The 13,421-nt window shown below is 41.5% G+C and overlaps 1 protein-coding gene across 1 annotated transcript in view; it reads left to right on the top strand.

Annotated features, from left to right (window-relative positions):
- Positions 1–11,951: 11,951 nt before the first annotated feature.
- MYH13 (myosin heavy chain 13) overlaps positions 11,952–13,421 on the top strand; it is a 47,494-nt gene continuing 46,024 nt past the window's right edge. The window contains exon 1 of the mRNA XM_024980790.2: positions 11,952–12,170. Coding sequence (XP_024836558.2) covers positions 11,967–12,170 — 204 coding nt within the window. The 5' untranslated portion in view covers positions 11,952–11,966. The remainder of the gene's footprint in view (positions 12,171–13,421) is intronic.

Genomic DNA, 13,421 nt, shown 5'->3' with positions numbered 1-13,421 from the left:
CTTAATCCTTGCCTTCAGGGCTTCCACCCCCACCATCCTGCTGACATTCATGTCAGGATCACCTCTGTGACTGACCTAATGCCCTTTTCATGGTCTTCCTTTTCTCCATCTTGCCTGTAGAGCTTTTTATTATATCCTCTCTCTTGAAAACACCACTTCCCTTGAGTTATTTTGACACAAATAAAGTCCCCGTCACTTTAGAGTTGACAAAATGATTTTGTAACAAGACTGGAGAAAGCCCTCATGGACAGAAGAGTCTTGAAGTTGGGAGAGATGGAACAATGCCGTGGGTGTGAGCTACAGACTACTACTCCAATTTAAAAAATAAATTCATATTTCCCCCTTCAGTATTGCTCCTGGGCTGGTGTCATGCCCCTAGATTTCTCAGCTGCTGTGAGGGCTGGATGAAAGGCAAGATTCTCTGATTTCATTTCCCTCCTCAAACCCAGCGGCATCAAAGTCCTGTTGGTCCTGCCTTCAGGGTATCCCTTGGGTTTTCTCTTTCCTTTTACATCTCATTTCTGTCCTGCTGAATCAAGGCCCTCTTTGTTTTCCACTATGATTATTTTTTTATATTCAATGGAAATAGATATTGTTTGCTTGCTAAGCCACTTCAGTTGTGTTCGACTCTTTGCAACCCTATAGAATGTAGCCCCGCAGGCTCCTGTGTCCATGAGATTCTCCAGGCAAGAATACTGGAGTGGTTTGCCATTTCCTTCTCAAGGCAAATAGATATTACTTGTATGTTTAATGTGGACTTCCCAGGTGGCACTAGTGATAAAGAGCCCACCTGCCAATGCAGGAGACACAAGGGATGTGGGTTCAATCCCTGGGTTTGGAAGATCTCCTAAAGAAGGAAATGGCAACCCACTCCAGTATTCTTGCCTGGAGAATCCCATGGACAGAGGAACCTGGCAGGCTACAGTCCATAGGATCACAAAGAGTCAGACACAACTGAAATGACCTAACACGCATGTATGTTTAATAAATATATTGAGTGGATTTTAAGATATTAATATAATGTGGGGTAGGGCCTCAAAAAATAAGTCTTGAGCTCAGAGAGATCTTATATTGGCAAACATATTCCTTTCACCTCCTAGGGTTCTCTCTCTCTTTTTATTTTTTTGCCAGGCCTAAGTGTGTGTGTGTACATGTGTGTGTATGTATTTACTTTTCTGCTTAAAAACCTTGAAACATTCTCCAATCATCTCAGAATAATGCCCTGATTCCTTCCAGGGTCATCAGGAGCCCATCGGAGACAAGCCCAGCCCACTTCTCCAGCTTCACCTCCGTGTTACCCCCAACCCTTCCCTCTAGGCTTGCCCAGTCCACCTTCCTGAAACACCTTCCTGAAATCTTGTTTCTAACCACAGTCCCTGCAATCCCCCACGATCCCACGATCGCTTCTGGCTCCATTGTGTACAAGCTGTGGGGCCTTTTGGTCAATCACTTAACCCCCTTAGGCCTCAGTTTTCTGTGTGGACAACAGAAATAATAATGATTATTATTAGTACTTAATAATATAAGTAATATAACCCCCTAAGGCTTGCAGAGAAAAATAAACATAATAAAACATAAAATTTGTGACCCTATGGACTGTAGCCCACCAAGCTCCTCTGTCCATGGGATTCTCCAGGCAAGAATACTGGAGTGGGTAGCCATTCCCTTCTCCAGGAGATCTTCCTGACCCAAGGATTGAACCTGGGTCTCCAGCATTACAGGTAGATTCTTTACCCTCTGAGTTACCAGGGAAGCCCCTGTAAATTGGAAAGAACCTAGATAGCATATTCAAAAGCAGAAACATTACTTTGCCAACAAAGGTTCGTCTAGTCAAGGCTATAGTTTTTCCTGTGGTCATGTATGGATGTGAGAGTTGGACTGTAAAGAAGGCTGAATGCTGAAGAATTGATGCTTTTGAGCTGTGGTGTTGGAGAAGACTCTTGAGAGTCCCTTGGACTGCAAGGAGATCCAGCCAGTCCATTCTGAAGGAGATCAGCCCTGGGATTTCTTTGGAAGCAATGATGCTAAAGCTGAAACTCCAGTACTTTGGCCACCTCATGCAAAGAGTTGACTCATTGGAAAAGACTCTGATGCTGGGAGGGATTGGGGGCAGGAGGAGAAGGGGACGACAGAGGATGAGATGGCTGGATGGCATCACTGACTCAATAGACGTGAGTCTGGGTGATCTCCGGGAGTTGGTGATGGACAGGGAGGCCTGGCGTGCTGCGATTCATGGGGTCCCAAAGAGTCGGACACGACTAAGCGACTGAACTGAACTGATAAAAAGCATTATTATCATCATCTCCACAATCACCAGCCCCTTCAGAGCTCTCCTCTCTTCCAAAGTGGTACCATTTCATTAGTAAGAACTCTGATAATATTTTACATGCACAACATACCTTATGGGTTTCAAACACCTTGTCCATACATCTAATCCACTGGGCATCCCACTCATCTTGGCGCTAAAGTTTACCTTGGAAAAATAAATTGTACTTTTTGTGTCTCTGTACTCTCTTCCCATGTCCATTACCAACCACCTCCTTTGGGGCAGAGTCCCTATTTCATGTCTCCATTCCTCAGTATGCCAGCACTCAAAAGTGCTGGGCTTGCAAAAGCGAAAGGTTATAGGCATTGGCTCTAAAGCCAGAGAGGATTTGAATCCCATTTCTGCCACTTGCTGGTTGCATGGCCTCAGGCAGGTTACTGAAACTCTCAATGGCCCAATTTCTTCAGCCATAAAATGGGGATAATGTTAACACCTACCTCCCAAAACTATTACAAAGCGTAAGTGAGCCAATATGGATAAAGCCTGGGTACGTGGTGAGCTCTTAATAAAAATAAACTCTCACACTCATGGTGGATTCATGTTAATGTATGGCAAAACCAATACAATATTGTAAAGTAATTAGCCTCCAATTAAAATAAATAAATTTAAATTTAAAAAATAAATAAATAAAAATAAATATAAACTCTTACTCTTAAGTGAGACTCAGTCTGATTCCATTCTTTTCCACTGTATCACTCTGACCCTCTTTCAACACAGATTCCCCATGAATTGTCTTGACTGGTTTATTCACAGGAACAACATTTACTGAGCATCTGCTACATACAAAAGAGGCTGTCCCTTGAATAAAAGCGGCTGTGTGTTTGCCTGATCGCTCTCTGTTGCTTTGTTCTAGGCCAAATGTTGCTAAGAAACAGAGACAACTCTATGGACTGCAGTCTTCAGCCTTCTGTTCTCGTTTTCTTGAGCAGGGAGTAAGATGGTGTTCCAACAGCACATCACTAGTTACAAGAAAGTTCTTCATGGTTCTTTACTGGTAGGCTTCTCAGATTCCTTACCATGCTAATATTTATGGTGAATTTCCAATAGCAGGGAATAGAGTTGGCCACATTTCCCAAACTCATTTAACCACAGAACCTTTTATTTCACAGTTTCTCTCAGAATCAGCATTCTGTCAAATCTGCTTTAGAAAATGCTATTGTGGAAGTTTTATTCCTATCTGCTTCTTCCTCTGCCTACAGTTTCATTTTCACTAATGCACGTTGTCATTTGGAAATGCCTTACTTACATGAGACTACCCACTGGAAAACTAGAGAATCTTTTTTTTTTTTTTTAATTTAAGGATAGTTGATTTGGGCTTCCCCAGTGGCTCAGGGGTAAAGAATCCACCTGCAATGCAAGAGTCGCAGGAAATGCAGGTTCGATCCCTGGGTTAGAGGAGGGCATGGCAACTCACTCCAATATTCTTGCCTGGAGAATCCCATGGACAGAGGAGACTGGCCGGCTATAGTTCACAGGGTTGCAAAGAGTCAGACACAACTGAAGCGACTTAGGACACAGGCACGCATAGTTGATTTACAATATTGTGTTAGTTTGGGCTATATGGCAAAGTGATTCAGTTATTTTTTTTCAGATTACATTCCATTATAGGTTATTAAAAAATATTGAATAGAATTCAGTACACATTGATCATATACAACATAAACAAGTCAGACTGTATTACTGTAAATGGCTCTAACTTCTAATATGTATGGTTATTCCTACATATTCAAGCATCACTTCCGTCTCAGCCAAAAAAACCTATGCAAACATAAGAGTTGTCACACAGACTATGTATTTTCATTAGAACTTCTAGAACTTTATGACTTTTTTTTTTAATTTAAGCTTGCTCTTAATTTTATAATGGGGCTTCCCAGATGGCTCAGTGGTAAAGAATCGCCTGCCAATGCAGGAGACACAGGAGATGCAGGTTCAATTCCTAGGTCAGGAAGATCCCCTTAAGAAGAAAATGGCAACTCACTCCGGAATGCTTGCCTGGGAAATCCTATGGACAGAGGAGTCTGATGGGCTAAAGTCCATGGGGTCACAAAGAGTTGGATGTGACTGAGAGACTAAGCATAACAAAGCAGAAATCATCATATTAAGTCGAAGTAAGCCAGACAAATATCATGTGATATGGCATATATGTGAAATCTAAAAAAAAAAAATTGATACATACAAACTTATACACAAAACAGAAATAGAGCCACAGACATAGGAAACAAATTTATGGTTACCAAAGGGGGAAATGGAGGGAGAAAAGAATAAATTAGGAATTTGGGATTAACAGATACACACTACTTTATAGAAAATAGATAAACATCAAGGACCTACTACATAGCACAAAGAACTATACTCAATATTTTGTAATATAAGGAAAACAAATCTGAAATATAAATACACACACACACATATATATATATATAACTGAAATACTTTGCTATATACCTGAAACTAACACAATGTTGTAAATCAACTATACCTCAATTTTTTCAATGTTAAAAAAAAGAACGGATATGTTAAATGGCCAATATTATGTTTTCTGGAAATTTCTGAGAAGAGGCACACAGTATCTCATGTTTACAGTCCTTGGTAAAGGAGACGTAATTAGTATCCATGCTATTGATCACCCATTGCTTGACAATTCATCCTGTGTCTCTGCCCTTCACTGACCTTCTCAACACACTCTGCCCCAGTTCTACTCAGTCCCTAGTACTCTCTAAGTCTCAAAGATCTGTGTCCAACGTCAAAATCCCTACGCAGCTGACTTGGCATTACACAGCCTCCGCTGGTCATTTATCCAAGTAACTTAACAAGAGTGAGAGATCAGTGCTACGACGCATTTACATCTAACAAGTAAATGGTGATCCCCAAATATAGCCAAGCTAGAGCGCTGGGCTTGCAGATTTGGGGGTATAAAGGGAGCCCCGCGGGTCACGCTTCTGAAACCGCTTTGACCGCAGCATCGTGAGGTAAGTGCTCACCAGTGCCCACTTTTCTGCTCCATGTCACTCTGATTATACCTGATTAGGTTATGCGGAAAGAAGAAGAGAAAGCAATACAGTAGCCTTTGCTGAGGACCTAGTAAGTGCAAGGAACTGTGTTAAGCGCAGTATGGAAGACAAGATGACAAAGCCTTTCAAGAAGCTTCTACAAGGAGTAAAAAGACAAGAATATAAGCAATTATGAGACCAAAAAAATTACCTTGCAGGATATGAAGCTGAATACAATGCATACTTACCCTTCTAATTGTTTAAGTCAATATTATAACATGCAGTCAGCAAATAAACCTGCTAATTTGTGATATCTCTTCTGCAATTGCCTTGAACTATTATTTGAAATTTTTGTGATCATTTAAATGTTTTTCTTATGTCAGGATATCTGGAAGATAATTGTGGGAAGAAATCCTCTCATGCATTTTATCCATCTCAGAATGCATCCTTAGTCTGCTTAGGAATGACTGGTTTCCAGATTGCTCTTGCACGGTGTGCCCGGTGGACTTTGGGCTGGGTCATGTCTGACCCTGCAGAAGCATTTCTCAGAAGAGACTTGGGAGGCTTTGATTTCTGGCCACCATCTTCACCAGAAAGCCTCCTGTCATACATTCACCTAGCTAAGAGGAATCTTGAGATTTTCTGGTCTGTCTCATTTGACAGAAGGGAACCAAAGCCCAGAGACATTACAACAGCTACTTTACAGGACTGGCATTAGAAACCTAAGGTTCTGCCTCCACGTCTGGTTTCTTTTGAACTGAGGGTTCAAAATAAAATACTTAATCATTTAATTGTTTCTGGAAAAATGTGGGAGAATTTTAGGATGTAGCTAGAAATCTTTTAAAGACTCATCAAAGAAAAAGATAAAAGGAGGCAACCAAAGTAGTAAAGCAAGTGTTGAAATGTCTGTTTCTACCTAAATGGTATTTCATGACATGATTCTCTGATTCTATAGCAGTACTCTATGGTAAATGGGAAGTTGAAGGCAGATTTTATATGGGAAATTATTCAGACTCTTATGATACCTTGAGATCTTCATGCAGGTTATAAACTTGTGGACTGAGGTTAGTCCCAAATAAGTTATCAGCTGACGTACCTTCATCTTCTCCAACAGAATATAGTATATTTAAGAGAGTGCCCTTCCTAGACCTCTTAAAGAAGTCTTGCCTATAATTCACAACTTTTCTCCCATTGCCAAAGAACTCAACTAACTGATCTAAAGATTCAGGTAACAGTCTGGATGATTCTTCCTCTTCCTTTCTTCCCTGACCCCTCACAGCCCCCTACACTCAGCCAGAAGCATCATCTCTGTAAGTCCCCTAACATTTCATTTAGACTCTTACAGAATTTGCATTATTCTTCCTTGTATAAGGATTTATTTGACCACTTCTCTTACCCTGTACTATATTTTGCATTATTTTAGAGTAGAGACTGTCTTTATCCTATTTTATACCTGCTTAAGGCGCTAACTCCTGGAGAAGGAAAAGGCAACCTACTCCAGTATTCTTGCCTAGGAAATTCCATGGACAGAGGAGCCTGGGTGGGCTACAGTCCATGGACTTGCAAGAGTCAGACATGACTTAGCAACCAAACCACCAAGGAGCTAACATGGTACTTGGCACACACAGAAGATACTCAAAAAAAATTATTAATCAATATTGTATTTAACCAATTATTTAAAGAATAAAGAACTTAACCAAAAGGAAAATGGAAAATTTATTTCCATACCACACCATCTACTGTGTACCCATTTAAAAGTAGATAAATTTAGAACAAGCACAGTTCCTAGATTTATTTAACTCTTCATAGTTCATTTTTCTTTGTTTTTGTTTGGTTTTGATTTCTGGAACCACCACCCAAGAAGATACTTCATTTCTGAAGGACACTGACGGTTGCTTTGGGAACCAAGAAGGTAAGAGTTACTATTTCGGTTGGGAATACAGTAATTGATTGAAATTAGCAAACATTTTATACATTGTCATCCTTGTCGCACTCATAAGAAGCTAAAAATGGTGAAATTAAAATCATTTACTTAAGTATTTCTAAAGGCAGATTACAAATGTGCAAATTGTATCTAAGGACGAATGGCTTCCCAAATTTGCCCATCATACTGAGAATAATAAAATACACTGCAGAACTCTGACATGTAAGCTCCAAGCCAATATACTTAGTTGGCAATGAGCATGATGTTCATAGGCTCAAGATTCAGTCTTCACACAAGTCTAACTTTGAGGTTTTTTGAGCAGGGTCCACACCCCTGAGTCCACTCAGCTATGCCTTTACTCACAAATAATGCTGAGAGAATAAGGAGAAATGGATTCAACCTTATGTCCACTATAGTAATAAAAACACTTCCCCCTTCAAAATCTGCACTTTTGGAGGTAACTCTAGATGAATCAGGACCAAGGAAAGCAAAGTATAATTAAGTCATGACCACACCGCTGTTGACAAGATACAGTAGCTGAGAAATCCCCAGGAGAAGGATGTAAGTTGAGATCAGTGTCATGTACACTGACAGCAGAAAGAGGGGGTGGGGAGCAGTAAAAAGGTGGTGATAGAGGTTAGGTAGACCGGAATGACTATCTCCATTGGAAGACCCTGAAGGCTGGAACAGAGTGGATGGTTGAAGGGACACAGCTGTGTAGGCTTGGAAGTAGGTTAAGCTCTTAAAACCGAGGAGAAGCTAATTAGGGGACTTTCTGGGGGTAGAGCCTCCAGGGACACCACAAGTCATGCCAAGGGTGTTGGATCAGACCTAACAAGGCTAAGTTTATCAGCCAAGCATAAATGGTTTTAGCCTGGGCCCCAGAGTACAGTTGTATAAATATGGGGACAAGATCTGACTTAGCAACCACACGTAGGCAGCGGATCGAGGGGCTTTGCTGGACAGTGACTAGTGAGTCAGCAGTGTGATGAGACTGCCAGAAGGCAGTCACCACCCCAGGCGTAACACCTAGGTCAGGAGAGGTGAGTGCAATGCTGACGGAGAATGACATGTGGTCTGGGTGCCACACCTCGAGAGATTAACAGGAGTGAGCTCACCGTGACTGTAAAGGAGGTGCCAAAGCAGCAGAAGAAGATGGAGATGGTCCTGGGCTTATTCAGCCTGGAAAAGAAAAAGCTAAGGGGAACCCAGAGCAGCCATCAAATTGGTGTAGAGTTGTCTTCTAGGAAGAAGATTTGAACTCTTTTTGTTGTTACCAAGAACGGGAATGAGGATGGAACGTCCTGAAGTCACAGAAACCCAGATTTCAGTTTAAAGCAAGAAGAATCTTTGGCCTGAGAAACCTTTCCCAAGTGATTTTCAAAAACTTCCAAAATTTTTCCAAAATGGAAAATAGTCATCCTGGAAGGTGTTCGAGTAGCCTGGACAACACATTTGCCAGAATATCACGGAGACAACTCATGCATCATCTACGCAGGGTAATAGAGGAAATGAAAAGATACTGGATTTTCAGTCACAGTTGGAGTTGTGGGTAGAAAAAGAGAAATCTCCACCTCAAGACTGGTCATGACCTGAATCCCAGATGGAAGGTCCTATTTTTCTAGGAGGCCTAAAGACATAGCTTGACCACAAGCTAAGCTTGACCACCCACCTTCAGACTTCAGTCTTATGCAATCATCACAAAGTTTTCAATATTCACGTAATACCAGAAACCAATTCATTTAGTATTTTGACTTGTTTCCTTTTTTTTTCTTAAATGTGTTTTTCAAAGCTACCTTATATGCTTGCTATGAAAGTGTGAACCATCTATATGAGTGTCAGCTGAGATATTTAGATATTCACAGTCTCAAACTGTACTCATACCTGCTGAATCACAATATCCATTTCAACAAGACTCCCAGTTGGATTCCTACACACCAAAGAAGAGAAACACTGCTTTCCATCACTATATAAACAAATACTTCGCAGTCATACTACCCTATGTTTTTTCTTCAGTGTCGTATCTTTTTGCCTTTTCCTACTGTTCATGGGGTTCTCAAGGCAAGAATACTGAAGTGGTTTGCCATTCCCTTCTCCAGTGGACCACATTTTGTCAGAACTCTCCACCATGACCCATCCATCTTGGGTGGCCCTAGACAGCATGGCTCACAATTTCATTCAATTAGACAAGGCTGTGGTCCATGTAATGAGTCAGTTTCTTCTGATGCAAAGAACTGACTCATTGGAAAAGACCCTGATGCTGGGAAAGATTAAAGGCAGTGGGGAAAAGGCGGCAGCAGAGGGTGAGATGGTTGGATGGCATCACTGACTTGATAGACATGAGTTTGAGCAAGCTCCGGGAGTTAGTGATGGACACAGAAGCCTGGCATGCTGCAGTCCATATGTTTGCAAAGAGTCAGACATGACTGAATTGACTGACCCTATTTCATAAGTTCTAATTTTCTTCGCAATTTTCACAGAATATTATCTCTACACTTGGGATGCATCTTAGAAGCAATGAAAAAAGTATCATAATAGAGAAGGTTTTATCCTGTATTTATGGGATGTAAAATTGTTCATGGCATTGTAGATTTTGTAGATATTTGTAGAATAAGGTAATAAACTTTAAAATAAACATATCACTATTAAAATTAAGAAATAGTTGCCTAAATCACTTTGTGTATGACCATTGGGACTATGCCATGGTTTTAGAAAAGCAAAATAATGTTCCCAAACATCACTGTGTTTGAGGCCCCTGGGAAAAATTCGGTTTCCTCAGTCTCAACCACAGAGATTCTGTGGCAGGTGATTTTGATATGGATCAACTTTCAGCACTTTGGGTACCAGGCTGAAGTCAAGCAGCCTGATGAGATTTCTTCATGCTCTGGTCCAACCATTCTCAAAATGTTACCCATGGGGACTTCCCTGGTGGCCCAGTGGTTAGGAGTCTGCCTGCCAACGTAGTGGACATGGGTTAGATCCCTGGTCCAGGAAACTCCCACAACCGCAGAACAACTAAACCCAGGCACCGCAACTACCGAGTCAAGCTCTAGGGTCCATGTGCCGCAACTACTGAAGCCCAAGCACCCAGAGCCTGTGCCCCACAACAGGGGAAGCTACTGCAATGAGAAACCCGTACTCCACAACCAGTGTAGCCTCCCACTCATGGCAACTGGGGAAAAGCACTCACACAGCTACAAAGACACATCATGGCCAATTAATTAATCAATTTTTTAAAAAGAAAAAAACGTGACCCATGGATCCTTGGAGATCCATGGAGAGGTACCTTGGAGAGGTACATGAGGTCAAAAAAATTTTAATATAATACCCAGACACCATTTGCCGTCTTCACTGTGTGGACGTAATGATGCAAAAGCAAGGATGGATAAAAGTTCTACTGCTTTATTACAAACCAAGACATGGCACCAAGCTGTGCTAGCAGTCGTAGAAATCTTCACTGCCATATACTGACACTGGAAAAAAATTTTCTTTATTTAAAAAGCCAACTTCATTGAAAAAAATGACAAGTTTTGCAGCAGTGGAAATGATTGGTTTTGTCACACCTCAACTTCATCCACGTCTTCATAATATTCTATGTAATGGAACAGGAAGTCCGCGTGACAAGCTCTCCTGCTGCACACTGGACTCTGAGGGTTGTCTGGAGGGAAAGCACGTGTGCAGTTGTCTCAGCTGCAAGATGAACCAGCCACTTGTTTCATGAAGCATCCTTTTTCCTGGAAAGAATGACTAGTGGACAAACTATGGTTTCCCAGACTTTGATATTTGGCAGACATTTTCTCAAAAAACAATGAAGTATGCTTATCCAACTTCAAGGAAAACAAGTATTTGTTACTAATGATAGAGTTGAGCTTTCAAGCAAAAATTGAAATTTTGAAAGACTTGTGTCTACCACCATTAGCTTGACAACATCCTAATATTTGAATTTCCTAATGAGTGCTGATATTAATGACTGTGATTTTTTTATATTGTGCAATGAAATATGTTGATATTTGGAAGTGTTGTAGAATTCAGTGAACAAGGTTTCTCAAATGATTGATGTATGATGTTTATACATAGGTAAAAGTTTCATTCAAAGTTCAACACAGACCAACAGATTATAAGGTAACAGGTACCAAATGTTTGTTGATGTGGTTTCCAATTCTATGCTGCGACTAGCCTTTAAGAAAGTACCACAGAAACTATCATGTGTAAGTTTTGGTACAGTATCTAAAAAGAATATCCACAATCATTTGAAAGGACAATTAAAATACTTTCCTCTTCCAAATTACATAATTGTGATAATTTCTACTAGGATTTATCAACAGTCATTCTTCTTAGACACCTTTAAGATTTGGGAATGACACAGAGATCATGAGGCTCAAATATGATATTGAATAAGGAAGCGTTTTCTGAGTTCTCTTTTATTGAGCTCAGCTTAGATTCCTCTAATTGGTTCAGACTTCCACACTTGGAGCTGGACTTAGAGCTGTTCCAAAATCAACACTCAGAGTTGAAAGCAACCCCTCAAAAATTTTTCTTGGAGTAAAATATCCCCTTTAGCTTGCCCCCACTTGCCTGCTCTAGGCCCCCAAACCTGGGCCTAGATTCCGCAGGAACTGGGTTAATCCCAAGAGCTTTTGAATCTGGCCCCTGTTTGAATAGAGATAATAGGCCGGGCCCCTCAGCCCCCGCCTCAGCAGCCCTGGTGTCCCCAGCCCCTGCAGCCATGAGTTCTGATGCGGAGATGGCCATTTTCGGAGAAGCAGCTCCCTACCTGCGGAAATCAGAGAAGGAAAGAATCGAGGCTCAGAATCGCCCGTTCGACTCCAAGAAAGCCTGCTTTGCAGTGGATGATAAGGAATTGTACGTGAAGGGTATGATCCAGGGCAGGGAAAACGACAAAGTCACAGTCAAGACCCTCGATGACCGGGTAAGTGTTCATCTCAGACGTTCTTGCTAACGTGGGCATCCTCCTTCATCCTCTGGAGTAGAATATTAGAAATTGCATGCTGATCCATGGCAACCTGATAACAGAACAAGACTTCCATTGATCTACTTTATGGTGACACGGCAGGTGAACACTGCTTTGACACACACCTTTGCCCCTGTCTCTTCCTTTCTCCAAGGATTTGAGCTTTGAGAGTTTTTGTGAGGTTTGCTCTGGGGAAAGGGGAAGGCGGTGGTGAAAGAGGTTGGACTATTGAAGGGAGAGATGGATGAAGACTGCTGCTGGATTGGTGAATATTCCACATAGAACTCTCTAGGCTGCGGTGTGACTTAGAGAGGGAGCTCCAGAGGCAATGTCTAGTTTACTACAGAGAATTACAGAGCACCGTTCAAGGTGGCTGAGATGGTAAAGAATCTGCCTACAATACAGGAGACTCAGGTTCGATCTCCAGATTGAGAAGGTCCCCCGGAGAAGGGAATGGCTACCCTCTCAGTATGCTTGCCTGGAGAACTCCATAAAGAGGAGCCTGGCAAGCACATGTGTCCATAGGGTTACACAGAGTCAGACATGACTGAGTGACTAACACTTTCACTATTCAGTTCAGTACTTACTGGACAACTACCACATCTAGGTCACAGTGTCCATCACTTTGCAAAGGTGAGAAAATCTCAGTAACCATTTCCCCAAAGTTTATCATCCAGGATAGGTATCAAGAGTACATGACGGGTACAAATCGCAGTTCACAAATCCAAGCATACAAAACAGGTGATTACTATTGTTGTTGACTTAACCTCTGATGTTAGTCTCTTTAAAAAGGGCCAGAAATAAATTTTCTTGAGTTACTATTGGGTCCACTCCCAAGAGTTGTGCCACATTTTCAGTAATACCATATTGGGTCTCACTGTCCCCCTAAAGGATCTGCTAAGAAGCAAGCCCTGAATCTTCAAGACTCACAGATTTTTCCATCTCCCTTGTGCTACTCTGGGTGTCTCTCTCTTTAGTGTAGGGCAGTGGGGCAGAAGGGCCTAATTTCCTCTAGAGATGTGGCCTTTACCAGCAAATCTCCTCCTTTTTTCAGTAAAACCCTCAAAGCTCTTCTAAGGATATAGGCTTATGGCAAAGACTAGAAAGCCTTACTGGCTGTTTCTCTTTTATGCACTAGTTTCTACCTTTCCTGAGTAATGGAGTGCCAGCTGTATGCTTAAAAGGAGGGAAAAACAGATAAGGGAAAAT

Source organism: Bos taurus, chromosome 19 (genome assembly GCF_002263795.3).
Source record: "Bos taurus isolate L1 Dominette 01449 registration number 42190680 breed Hereford chromosome 19, ARS-UCD2.0, whole genome shotgun sequence".
In the NCBI taxonomy this organism is placed as follows: domain Eukaryota; kingdom Metazoa; phylum Chordata; class Mammalia; order Artiodactyla; family Bovidae; genus Bos; species Bos taurus.
Note: the sequence above shows the minus strand (reverse complement) of the source record. Positions and strands in the feature narration are given on the sequence as shown.